The sequence below is a fragment of the Phragmites australis genome, chromosome 4, assembly GCF_958298935.1.
Source record: "Phragmites australis chromosome 4, lpPhrAust1.1, whole genome shotgun sequence".
Lineage (NCBI taxonomy): Eukaryota > Viridiplantae > Streptophyta > Magnoliopsida > Poales > Poaceae > Phragmites > Phragmites australis.
The window spans coordinates 35,976,089-35,987,722 of record NC_084924.1 but is presented as its reverse complement, the minus strand read 5'-3'; the positions used below and the strand labels follow the sequence as shown (position 1 = coordinate 35,987,722).

The 11,634-nt window shown below is 46.1% G+C and overlaps 1 protein-coding gene across 1 annotated transcript; it reads right to left on the bottom strand.

Moving 5' to 3' along the window:
- Positions 1 to 529: 529 nt before the first annotated feature.
- Positions 530 to 10,065, bottom strand: LOC133916263 (acetate--CoA ligase CCL3-like). The gene is made up of 3 exons (XM_062359870.1): positions 9,628 to 10,065; positions 6,672 to 7,262; positions 530 to 1,612 (listed from the first exon to the last, which is right to left on the bottom strand). The coding sequence occupies exons 1-3, from the start codon at positions 9,841 to 9,843 to the stop codon at positions 716 to 718; spliced, it is 1,704 nt and encodes a 567-aa protein (XP_062215854.1). The 5' UTR covers positions 9,844 to 10,065; the 3' UTR covers positions 530 to 715.
- Between the last annotated feature and the right edge of the window lie 1,569 nt (positions 10,066 to 11,634).

The following is an 11,634-nucleotide window of genomic DNA, read 5'->3' as shown; positions in this document are numbered from 1 at the left end:
CACCCCCTTCCATAATATATCGAGTTTGTATAAACGCAATTTGAGTTGGTCTAATAACGTTTTGTGCAACACCAGCAAGTCTATTAACGCCTACCTTGGTGAAGATTTTGAAACTAACGTTAAGTAAACAAATAGGTCTCTATATTGCTGGATTTGTGTTGCATCCAATTTCTTTGGCAACAAGGTTATAATTCCAAAGTTCAGACTGTACAGTGGTAGATTTTCTTTATGGAATTCATGGAAGAGAACTAAAGTTGTCTTTTTATGACTTCCTAGAAAATTTGATAGAATTTCTCAGGAAAATCATCAAGACCAAATCTTATTATGTTCTGTTTGAAAGATTACTATTTTTAGCTTGTTTTTTTAACATTTCTATAAGCAACTCATTCGATGTTTCACTTTTCATGAGTTAGTTTTACAGCTTTATTTTTCTGCAAGGAATTAGGACTGGGCTATTTGTCATGCATTGTACGGAGTAACTGCCTTGCCATACCCATGATTGAAATACCAGAAAGTGACACGAACTCGCTGAAATCCACATCCTATCTGCTTTCCAGACAAAAGACAAACTCCAATACAATTTATCAGGTTCATTATACAACAGAGATATAGACTACAGAGTACAGCGGTGATTTGCACTGACACCAAATTACTTCTCAATGTTCAGACAAGATCACAAGAAAGTTTCAGACGGACAACCGAGAGCACGAGGAGCTCACATCCTGCTCTTCCGGAGCGGACCCAGTTCCTTGGCCTTGGCCCTGAGCTCATGCTTCTTGATCTTGCCGGTGGCCGTCTTCGGCAGCGGCCCGAACACCACGGACTTGGGCACCCAGTAGCCGGGAAGCCTCTCGCGGCAGAACCTCATGATGTCGCGCGCCAGCGCCGCCACGTCGGAAAGGTCCACAGCGTCCTTGAGCGTCACGAACGCGCACGGCGACTCCCCCCACTGCTCGTCGGCCCGCGCAACCACCGATGCCTCCAGCACCGCCGGGTGCAGGTACACCACCTTCTCCACCTCCAGGCTGCTGATGTTCTCCCCGCCGGAGATGATGATGTCCTTGGCGCGGTCCTTCACCTCGATGTACCCGTCGGCGTGCCGGACGCCTAGGTCGCCAGAGTGGAACCACCCGTTCTCGAACGCCTCGGCGTTCGCCTTCGGGTTCTTCAGGTAGCCCTTCATGACGCCGTTCCCTCGCATGACAATCTCCCCCATCGTGGTGCCGTCGGCCGGGACGGGCACCATCGTCTTCGGGTCGACAATGTCCAGGCCCTCGAGGCCGACGTAGCGAATGCCCTGCCGTGCGTGGAGGCGGGCGCGCTCGTCGGCTGGCAGGCTGTCCCACTCTGGCTTCCAGGCGCACACCGTGGACGGCCCGTACGTCTCCGACAGGCCGTAGGTGTGGGTGATGCGGAAGCCGAGCTTTGACATAGCCGCGAGGACGGAGGGTGGCGGGGCAGCGCCGGCAGTCATGACATTGACGACGTGAGGCAGGGGGAGAATGGTGTCTGCCGGAGGGGCGTTGATGATGGTGTTGAGGACAACGGGAGCCCCACAGAAGTGAGTCACACCCTCGCTGCCTATCGCTGAGAAGATGGCCTTCGCTGAAACCTGTCACACAAAATGTACAGAAGATAAGAATTGGGCAATACGTTGCTGATTAGAGAAAGAAAGATCGATTAATCCAGCAGTGTTTCCTCTCTTCCACCCCGTCACACGTGACTAGTGGGTGTCTGGATGGATGGTGAATAATTTCATCTTTTTTATCTTGTGATTTTGTAAATTGTTTCCTTACACCAAACAGGCTTAAATCTTAAGGACTTTTCCTCGGTGATTCAAAAGACTTTATCCCTCTATCAATCTATATAAGACGTATTTTAGAATAAAAAATCTTCAGAAGTAGATTTTGGCCTACAATTTCTCTTATGATATATTGCCAAATGCTATAAAATTAACACCATATTAAAAGCACATTGAAATCTGAATCTATTGCTACAACTTTTATAAACTAATTATACATATAATTTGACTAATTGTCGGTGTCAACTTTTTTTTTTTGCAGGCAATGGCAGGAGTTCTGCCTAAATTAATTAAAAGAAGGGGAAAAGGTGTCTAATTACAGCTAGCGGACAACCTCGATGACTTTAAGGCCTACAATACAGAGGACACAAACAAAGCAGTAAAATGTTGGTCAAAATTTACAAAGTTTGACTTTCTCAAATAAAAATACGCCTTATATAAATGGACAAAGGGAGTACTAGAAAAACTTGCCATTAAAAGTCAGAACCAAAACAAGTGATTCAGGAAGGCTAAGCTTTGCTCAAATTGTACTGATCTGGATAATTCTACAGGTCAATAGCCAACATGGGAAGGAGCATATTCAAGTATGCTGTTTGCCAAACTTGCTTCCAGCAATGCATGGCAAAGTGAGTTCTTGTTACTACTTACTGGCATCTGGAAAAAAGTTCACTTTCCAATTGAGGGTACAAAGAAACTAATTGGTATGGTCCAACATCAAGCTGGTAATGCATTAGGCTCGTAGTCAGAAGTCAGGACATGAACATGGATCCAACTATATGTCAACTTAATGAACTTATTCATCTGTTTATGCCAAATTGTGTCACATGCAAGTCCATCAAGAACCTAATGTTTTTTTAAACACAAGAAGCTAATGTTTTCACAACATTTCTCCGATGAGCAAGTAATAAGTTTGCAATATGAAGAAAATCTGTCGCAAGATATCTATCAGTGAGAATTGAGAAAAAAAGATGAGCCATCAGCGTGCCTCCACAACAACAACAGCCTTTGTCCCAAGCAAATTAGGGTAGGCGTGCCTCCATAATAAAAATTCAAGATATCATGCTTATACCGGTAAAAATAACCATCATAATTCTAGCATGACATTGTACAAATGCAGGCATGCAGCACCTAGTAAGTATTAGCTTCATGCTAGGGTGTTCCCTTTTATATCATTATATATAACATTCACGTAACATCTTTTATCTTTAGATCGCATTGCTCTTCAAAACTGTAAAGAAACATCGATCAATAGCATCAAGTAATCGTTTCTTTGCTCGGGCGCTCAACCAGGTAACCTAACCATCAAGAACAAGTATCCACTTTGATTGCAGACTTGTTCGACTGAGTTGTGAAGTTTTTCGTATGTTCACACTGAGCTTCCTGGGAATCCATCTTCTCTACAAATGAACTGAGGATTCATAAAACATCATCTAAACTACAAATACAAACTACAAGTAGGCATTCGTTACTCAGGAATTCGGAGAGGTCAGATGAGATAGATGGGTGTGTTCAAAATCAAGGTCGGAGTAGTAGGCAAATACAATTTCTTTTGTTGCATTCGAGTGGCAGCCTCGACCCGAGCGGAAGTGCGATGTTCGGGATCGTAAATGCACATATTCGTACTTGATGGATGACTCTTTCACTTTTCACTGTTTGTATTAGTTTTATTTAAGTAAATCCATTGTTCGTATTCATCATGGTAATTTTATATTGTAATGGTGGTTGTTTATTGGAGGGAGGAGAGGAGGGGATGGCGACCATGGAGGTCGCCAGCGGCTAAGGTTTGGGCGCAAGGAGGTGGCAGTGTGAGAGAGATAAGGCGAGGGTCAGCTAGGCGTCAGGCGCCTGGACGGCAAGAAGAAGGGTTTTTCTTCTAAGTCTTACTTATCTCTTTATTGATGATTTGCCTCTCTTTAGACTAACTTGGCCCCTAAGTATTACAATTTGGAAAGTTCTGAAAAATCATAATCTACTTAACGGCCAAGAAACAACATGGACCCAGCTAATGCTACAGTACCCACGGTGTTGTTATACCCACGAATGGGCTTTTGGGCTACCCAGTCTTATTGGGCCATGGGCTATATCTTGACCCTTGACATCTCTCCCACATTCACTTGCAACTCGTCCTTGAGCTACTAATTGGGGAAAGCTCCGCATGTTGCAAGGTGGGGGCCATGGTTGAAACCTGAGGAAGCCCTATATTAAAAAACAAGAGCGTGATGAGGCAGAGCCGGAGATGGTTGATGAAGAACTCCATGCGCCTTGTGTTGATGATAATGTCGGTGGCCTAGTGTCAAAGGAGCACATAGATGATTGCATCGTCATTGATGTAGGTGAAGGAGGTAGACTCGACGATGAGTGTGATGAAAACGTGGGTCATGACGACGTCGTGTGTTGTGCTGGAGATGTTGAAATCCACGTACATCGTTGTTGTGCCCGTTGTTGAATTCCTATAGGACAGAGTTAAGATGTACCTTCTGGATATTGATATCTGTCATTCACTGAAAGTCCATCAAATGCTGGGAAGGGGAATTAGAGATCATGCACGCAACACACGATCCTCTTGGTTCCCATGGGAACGAGGCAAGCAAGTAGGCAATGAGGACCATCCCAAGAGCGGTGAATGACGGACAGGTGAAGGTTGGTGCGTTGTGTAACATCCGGATGACGGAGATTGGTGACACAATGGTTGTAGGCAGGGCCGCCAATGGAACAACGATCTCCAAATCATGTTGCGTGACGATGTCGATGTCCTTGTTGGAGATGGTGTGGACGGGAAGGGTGGACGTGTGTTTCTCCTGAACGCTGATGGCTGTTGGATGCAATGGAGGTCGAGTAACCGTGGTCGCCAGATTCATCGTGGTGGAGATGGAGGAGCTGGTGACAACCACATCATTCAGTCCACCAGGATCAATCGATCGTGCAATGGTATGGCCACCGATGTACGCAGGAATGTGGCAGATGACAACGAAGTAATCCTCGCAACTTGAAGTGGACGTTGGAGTAGCGATGACTGGCTTAGTGTTGACAAAGTCGTGGTTGCTGGAGGAACTGGTAGCTCCCATCGTAACATTGTAGACTGTTGCGACTGGACCTTGGAACACCATGCCATGGAGCGGGGCGTCATTGGCCTTGCTTGCAACAGCGTCTTGGCCTGGCCTGCAACAGTGTCTTGGCCTGCTGCAGCTGCTGCTGTCATGCAGTGTGGATCATCATTGATAAATTCGCGACCAACCACGATGAAGAATAGGTTGCAATCATGATTGTCGTTAAACTTCTTGTCGCACTGAGGGCAAAGGTTGAGACACCACCTCTCCATAATCTCCTTTCTAATGAGGATTGATCGGCCGCAATCTTGTGGGGTCAGCATTTGGAGATTCCTTAGGGCCTCCTGCCCTATGCGTGATCTCCAAGTCGGCCGCAAGTGGCAAACAAGAGTCTGTGGCTGCTGAAGTGCCATAAGCCTCGATGAGGGATGCCGTGACCGTGAACACCACAAAATCATGTGCAGCGACCATGTGTTCCTCCTGAACACTAGAGGCTACCATAATAATAGGTTCTTCGTTTTGCGTGATCTGACCATCTAGGGAGACATGGGTAGCACCGCCTGGCATCAAGATAGGGTGGAAGACTGGCGTAGAGGGAACGCTGATGTTTGACGTGTAGGCGATGTTGTAGGTGTGTTCATCTACCGGTGGTCGTCGAGAAGTGTTGGTCATGACCTCCGATGAAGCTGCTGATGATGGGACAATGGCATTTGGTAGGATGACGATTGTCGACGGTGAAGCAGTCTGCTGTAGATCATCCTTGTTGGTATAGGCATTTAAGGCTGGCGGTAGGCGCGGTAAGGGGAAAAAAGCTTAGTCGCCTCCTTCGGATCCCGAGGAATGTTGAGGACAGTGAACAACTCATCAACACATTGTCGGCATTCGTGACGAAATTCCTCAAATTGCCTACAAAGATCCCGTAATGAAGGCATAGGATCGGTGACGAGTGGAGCATGAAGATAGAAGGAAATCAAAGCGCCCTAGGTACTATTCACGAATAGAACAGAGACGTGGGTACTGTTCACATGAGTAACAGGCCCACGTTTGTCGTTGTCGAGGTTGATGCAATCCTTCGCGATCGCATCTACGTGCGTAGATCTTGAGTTGACTACAGGATCGATCCCTCCGACGAAATACATGACGTCAGAGTGGTCTTTGATACTAGATGTAATAGTGGTTGTTTATTGGAGGGAGGAGAGTAGGGGGATGGTGACCATGGAGGTCGCCGGCGGCTATGGTGGGTGGCGGCTAGGGTTTGGGCGCAAGGAGGCGGTGGCGTGAGAGAGAGAGAGAGAGAGAGAGAGGGCGAAGGTCGACCAGGCGCTTGGACGGCGAGAAGAAGGGTTTTCCTTCTAATTCTTACTTATTATCTTTATTGATGATTTGTTTCTCTTTATACAGAGAGGCTAAGTTGAGCACTAAGTAATCTATTACAATTTAGAAAGTTTAAAAACCATAATCTACTTAACGGCCCAGAAACGGCATGGACCTGGCCACCACTACAGTACCCGCGGGCCCATGAACAGTACCCACGAGTGGGCTTTTGGACTGGTGGTCTTATTAGACCATGGGCTAGATCTTGACCCATGACATGTATGTACGCCGATTTCATCGGGGTATTTGCATCAACCTAAGTAATATATTCTTGAAGTTCTGTAAATATACCTTCTATTCATGTAGATATCAAATTCAATGAAACATGAGATTCCATGAGTGCATCTGAATAAAGTTCACTATTTTAGTCTTCTGTAGAGTTTATGCTCCACATGCATTTGACAGTAAGAAGGTTAGCATACTCTTTTTAATAAAAGAAGAAGATATACCTGACGAAGACATACGCTTGTTCCACAGAGAGCAGCAAGCGTCCATGTATAGCACCAGCCGTTACAGTGGAACATAGGCAAAGTCCACAAGTAAACAGCGCCCTCATTCATTCCCCATATCAGAGCACCACTCAGTGACATTAGGTAAGCTCCCCTGTGATGCAATACCACGCCCTTTGGGCTAGAAGTTGTCCCCGAAGTATAACCTAAGGCAATACTCTTCCATTCATCCTGCGGTGGTTTCCAGGCAAACTCAGGATCACCACCTTCCAAGAAAGTCTCATACTCAATGGCTCCTTTCCTCAAAGCACTTTGGAGGGCTGCAGGATCACAGGTTTGGTCACCAATAACTATAAGAAGTGGATGTTTGAAAGCACCTTTCTTTTGATCTGCAATAATTCTCAAAGAATCCTCTGCCAGGGAGAAAAATTCCTGGTCAACCATCACAACTTCAGCCGATGAGTGATCCAAGAGAAATGCGACAGTGGCAGCATTTAGTCGAATGTTGATGCAGTTGACCACCGCTCCGGCCATGGGAACTCCAAAATGAGCTTCATAAATTGCTGGGACATTTGGAGCTATTACAGCTACCTAAACGATTCAGGAGAAAATACGAATCAATTAAAACATGATAAAATATACTCTGCCCGCAACCATCGGTAGTTTTATCTGGGAAAAAGTAGTAATTGACCAGAAAAGTAGCACACGAACGAACAATTTTGTATGCAAGATTATCCATGTGATCAATCTTTTGTATAACATAAGTTTACTTAAGTATCAGTGATCAAAAGATTTGGTGCAGACAAGGCAAACGGAGTAATGAGTACCAATAGTAATGCAACTGCTCAGTATCACATTCTGTGTTGCCAGATGATGATCTATTATTGAGCAGGATCTTCAATACATCTCTAGACAAAACTTTGCCACAACATTCACAAACAAGCACGGGTAATTCTTAAATGTAATAAGCAACAATTGCAAGCAAGGAACTTATTTCAATTGGGGGAATAAAGCTTCCTTTATCTAAAAAACAATTTCAAGCAAGGAGGATTGTTGAAAGAACAGATTCTTATGAAAAATTAGAAATTCTGACCATAGTCCAAATTTGTGAATGTATGCAGGTGATTATGATACAGCATTCCATATTTGCTTTGATAGCATAATGCTACAGCTATGGTAAATGGGTTAATGGGCTGCGGAGCAAGTCTGGGAGTCCTTTCCACTCATTGCCAAAAAGCTCTCGAGTATCGCATCATCATAGTTATACGGATAATAGCTTTCTTCATTAAATGTCAGGAAAGTTATTAATGGGAAAAGGACGGTTAAAAGAAGAGAAATCATTAGTTATTCATTAAGGTTAATTTGATTCAATGACCAGAGTTAGCGAAACTGATTGCAAAAGAGGGTAAATTGGCCACTTTAAGATTACCGTCTGGGAGGTCTGTTTGGTATCCCTGATCCAATTTGACTACCTCTACGGGATAGACCTCAACAGAAAACTGTTGAGTAACGGCAGGCTCAGAAACTCATGCGAGTGATGCGGGAACAACATGAGCTGCTGAATTTCTGAAGGCGTGGGTCAAAGTCGGGTCTTCAAAGTCTTGAAAAAAGAAAGAAAGAAATAATATCCATAATAAAGACGCTTACTATCTACTCTTGATTCAACACACTTCCATTGTAGTGTTCCTCCAAGACAAGGAAGAGCATTAGGCGAGCGAAGTGACTCCCCCAGTGCCAGAGAGTAAGAATAAGTAAGGAAAGTGACCGGGCGACTCCACCCACGGGTTGGACCACACCACAGGCAAAAATCCTTCCACGGCAAGAGAAGGGTGACGATCGGTTTCGGGTCAAATAGGAAGAACGTAAATCTTCCACCTCTGGAAAGCGCCTCTTGCTTCCTAGCCTCAAAGAGCACCCATTGTACGAAGCCTCTATCCGTTGTTTAGTCCCCGCCTGCCCTTCTTGCATCAGGCACTTGCCATCTATCTTCATTGTTCAACTCTTGGATGAAAAGATGAAAAACCCAGGGTAAGAAAATATCATGTTCGAAGATTTCACTCCCACCTAGACTTTGTTTTTGATGGTTCTTCTTTTATTAGTGTTCATTGGATTCCTCCGGAATGACTTCGTTAGGAAGTTCTAGATCTGGGCCAAGACAAACTGCGGTAGGTGATTTATTGAAACCCTAAAATTCGGAATATGGTAAAGTAGCTATACAATTTGGACTATTTGGGGTCTTAACAAAGCATATTCCTAATTATTTTTCTGCATTTTTCTGCCCAAGAAAATGAGTAGTGGCCTAATGGGCGCACTCTGGAATTCCTATTTCAGTTGGGTGGTTCCCATCAGCATCGAGAGAGGGCATCAGTTAATTTGCATAGAATGTATGGCGGTATTTCCGTCAGCATGTGCTCCATCAAATACTTTCATGCGCTTCCGTAACAAGAATGCGCAAGAAACATGAGAAGAAAGGACAAGCTAAGCTGTCAGGATGTACTCCTGCGGGGACTGAAGAAGCACACCATTCACCCACCCATCTACTGCCAACATGATAGGACCAGCCATCTGTTTACTGTTTTACTAGTAATGCAGGAATTGATAGCCTAGTTTAGCAACAAAACTACTGTTTTGCTAAGATTTTTTAGCATGGAAGAGGAAGAAACAGAAGAGAAAAAATAGAAGGAGAAAGAGAAAAAATAGGAGATGAAAGAGGAAAAAGAAGAAGTTGAGCCCTCCTAAAATTCGGCTTTGGATCCGTCACTGCTCATAGAATGCTGCTACAGCATAACCATTAATTTTCGATCTTCTTAAAATTACTAGTACAGTTTTACAGTTCAAGTTGTAAGTTTCCAATTTGTTTTTACCTTTTTCCTTTCTCTATCGCCACCTCAGAAGCCTGAACACCAATGAGACAACACCGTAGGGACACAGGGAGGAAGGGGAAGAGAGCCCGCACCGTGCTGCCGTGGCCGACGGATCGGCGCGCGAGAGAGGAGGCGAGGCGGCGGCACCGGCGGTAGGTGTCCGCCCAAGTGTAGCGCACGGGGCCGTGCACGACGGACGCCCTGCCCGGGTGGGTCAGCGCGGCGCGCTCGAGGAACCAGAGCGGCGTGAGCGCCGTGTAGTTGGCGTCGTTCCGCGGCAGCTCGTCGATGTCCCGCTCCACCGCCATCCCTCTCTTCTCCGCGAGCTGTGCTGCGGCTTTGACTTGGTACGGAGCTGGAGCCGTCAACCGTGGGGTGCGAGGGGAGCAGAGAGTCCGAACAAGTGGGGGCGCTTTGCTTGCATTTTATATGTCGTCTGGGCTGGTGGGTCGGGACGGGCCAGCGTGGCCCGCGAGGGGCTGATCGCGCGGTGCCGCGGTGGGGAGAGATGAGGAGCGGGTGGTGGGGATCTGCCGCGCAAGCCTCGTGGCGCGGGCTTTTGCGGGTTTTTTTAGCGGCGGCGCACGGCGCAGGAGGCGCGGGTGGGTGGGTGGCGTGCGTGGCCACCGCGTCCGTCGCGACCAGGCGATTGGGCGCCGTGGAAGGCAGGATTCTGCTGTATGTTTATCGGCTACCTGACTGGGTCCGGCCTCGGCTTGGCATCCCGTTTTGGGTGGCACGTCGATAGATTGTGTGATGTGATTGCCGCGGCGATCGCGATCGCGACTGCATGACTTGCATGACAGGATTAACTAAACAGTTGCTGAATTACATGGAGAAAGTGAGCTTTGTTATAATATAGCTCCACCTAATTCACTATTAGACCCTACACAGGCCTATAAGACACATTCGCGACTGCACGCTCCGCCTTAGCGGGACGAGCACGCCAATGCCATCGTTGCCACCGCCCTAGCCTTTGGTGAGACAGCCGGCCGTCTCTGCCTAGAGATGGGACTTGGTCAGGTCGAGCTGGCACGATACGGTTCCTTCATGCTTCGTGCTACCTTGTATCGAGTAGACTCAGCTCGTTTAGCCCGTCGGGCCGTACACAATTAGGTATCATCGAGGGTTTGATCCGACTATTATGATAAGCAAATAAGATTGTTACGCTCGATGAATGGAGACACGTATAAAATAATTGGTAACAATCAGCAAACAAGCTTCAATCTACAAATGAATATAATTAGTAACAATCAGCAAACAAGCTTCAATCTATTTGTAGATATACGTAAGACTCTCTCACCTCAATTAATCAATGCCATAATGAGAGGTTTAGATAAAATATTACGAGTCCAGTGACATGCTAACTGTCGCGCACTTGTATTAGTTTGATACATCGTCAATGATAATATGTTCTAATCACTAACCAATAACTATATGAGAATCAGGCTCATTTGTATCGGGCCAGGCATGACCTATTATTTAGATCAGGTCGTACCGTCTACCATATCAAGATACTAAACACAGCACGGCCCACATGTCCATACCATACTGATCTGACCTAATTCTTCCCCTGCCGTATCGTACCATGCATTGTGCCAAATCATCGTGTCTTGAACCGTCCTAATTCGGTCCAGCCCAAATCTCCCCTCTAATACGCCAAAGGTAGACCAACACCGATTCTTCTAAATGGGAAGTCTGGAACGGACCACTCAAAAATTTTGTGGATGGAGCCGATTCTTCGAACCCTGAAGGCTCAAGTAGTCAAACTTTTGATGCCGACCGAACTAGCCCATGCGTCCTAGTCAGATTAGCATTGACTTGCCGGTCACTTTTGCCCGACCTCTCGATGGAGCAAGAACTTCAGGGCGTCACGCTTGAGTGACTCGGGAGAAAAATCGTTGATACCAGCCAGTAACAACGCCTGAACAATTACCCCGGCGTTGAATAAATCGCGATTTGGAGAACCATCATCATCTCGCAACTGGCACAGCTATCAGCTGCTGCTGTCTTTCTGTAACTTTCACGAAATTGAACATAAAAAGACTTTCGCACGTGACCTATATCTCCAATTCCTGTATAAGCGTAGATTGGAGTCC

What these genes read in the sequence shown, in the direction of transcription:
- LOC133916263 (XM_062359870.1), bottom strand. Translation starts at nt 9,843, where the DNA reads ATGGCGGTGGAGCGGGACATCGACGAGCTGCCGCGGAACGACGCCAAC. An exon ending in CCGTCGGCCACGGCAGCACG is followed by an intron (nt 7,263 to 9,627) that starts GTGCGGGCTCTC and finishes TGAATCGTTTAG; the next exon opens with GTAGCTGTAATAGCTCCAAA. An exon ending in CAAGCGTATGTCTTCGTCAG is followed by an intron (nt 1,613 to 6,671) that starts GTATATCTTCTT and finishes TTTGTGTGACAG; the next exon opens with GTTTCAGCGAAGGCCATCTT.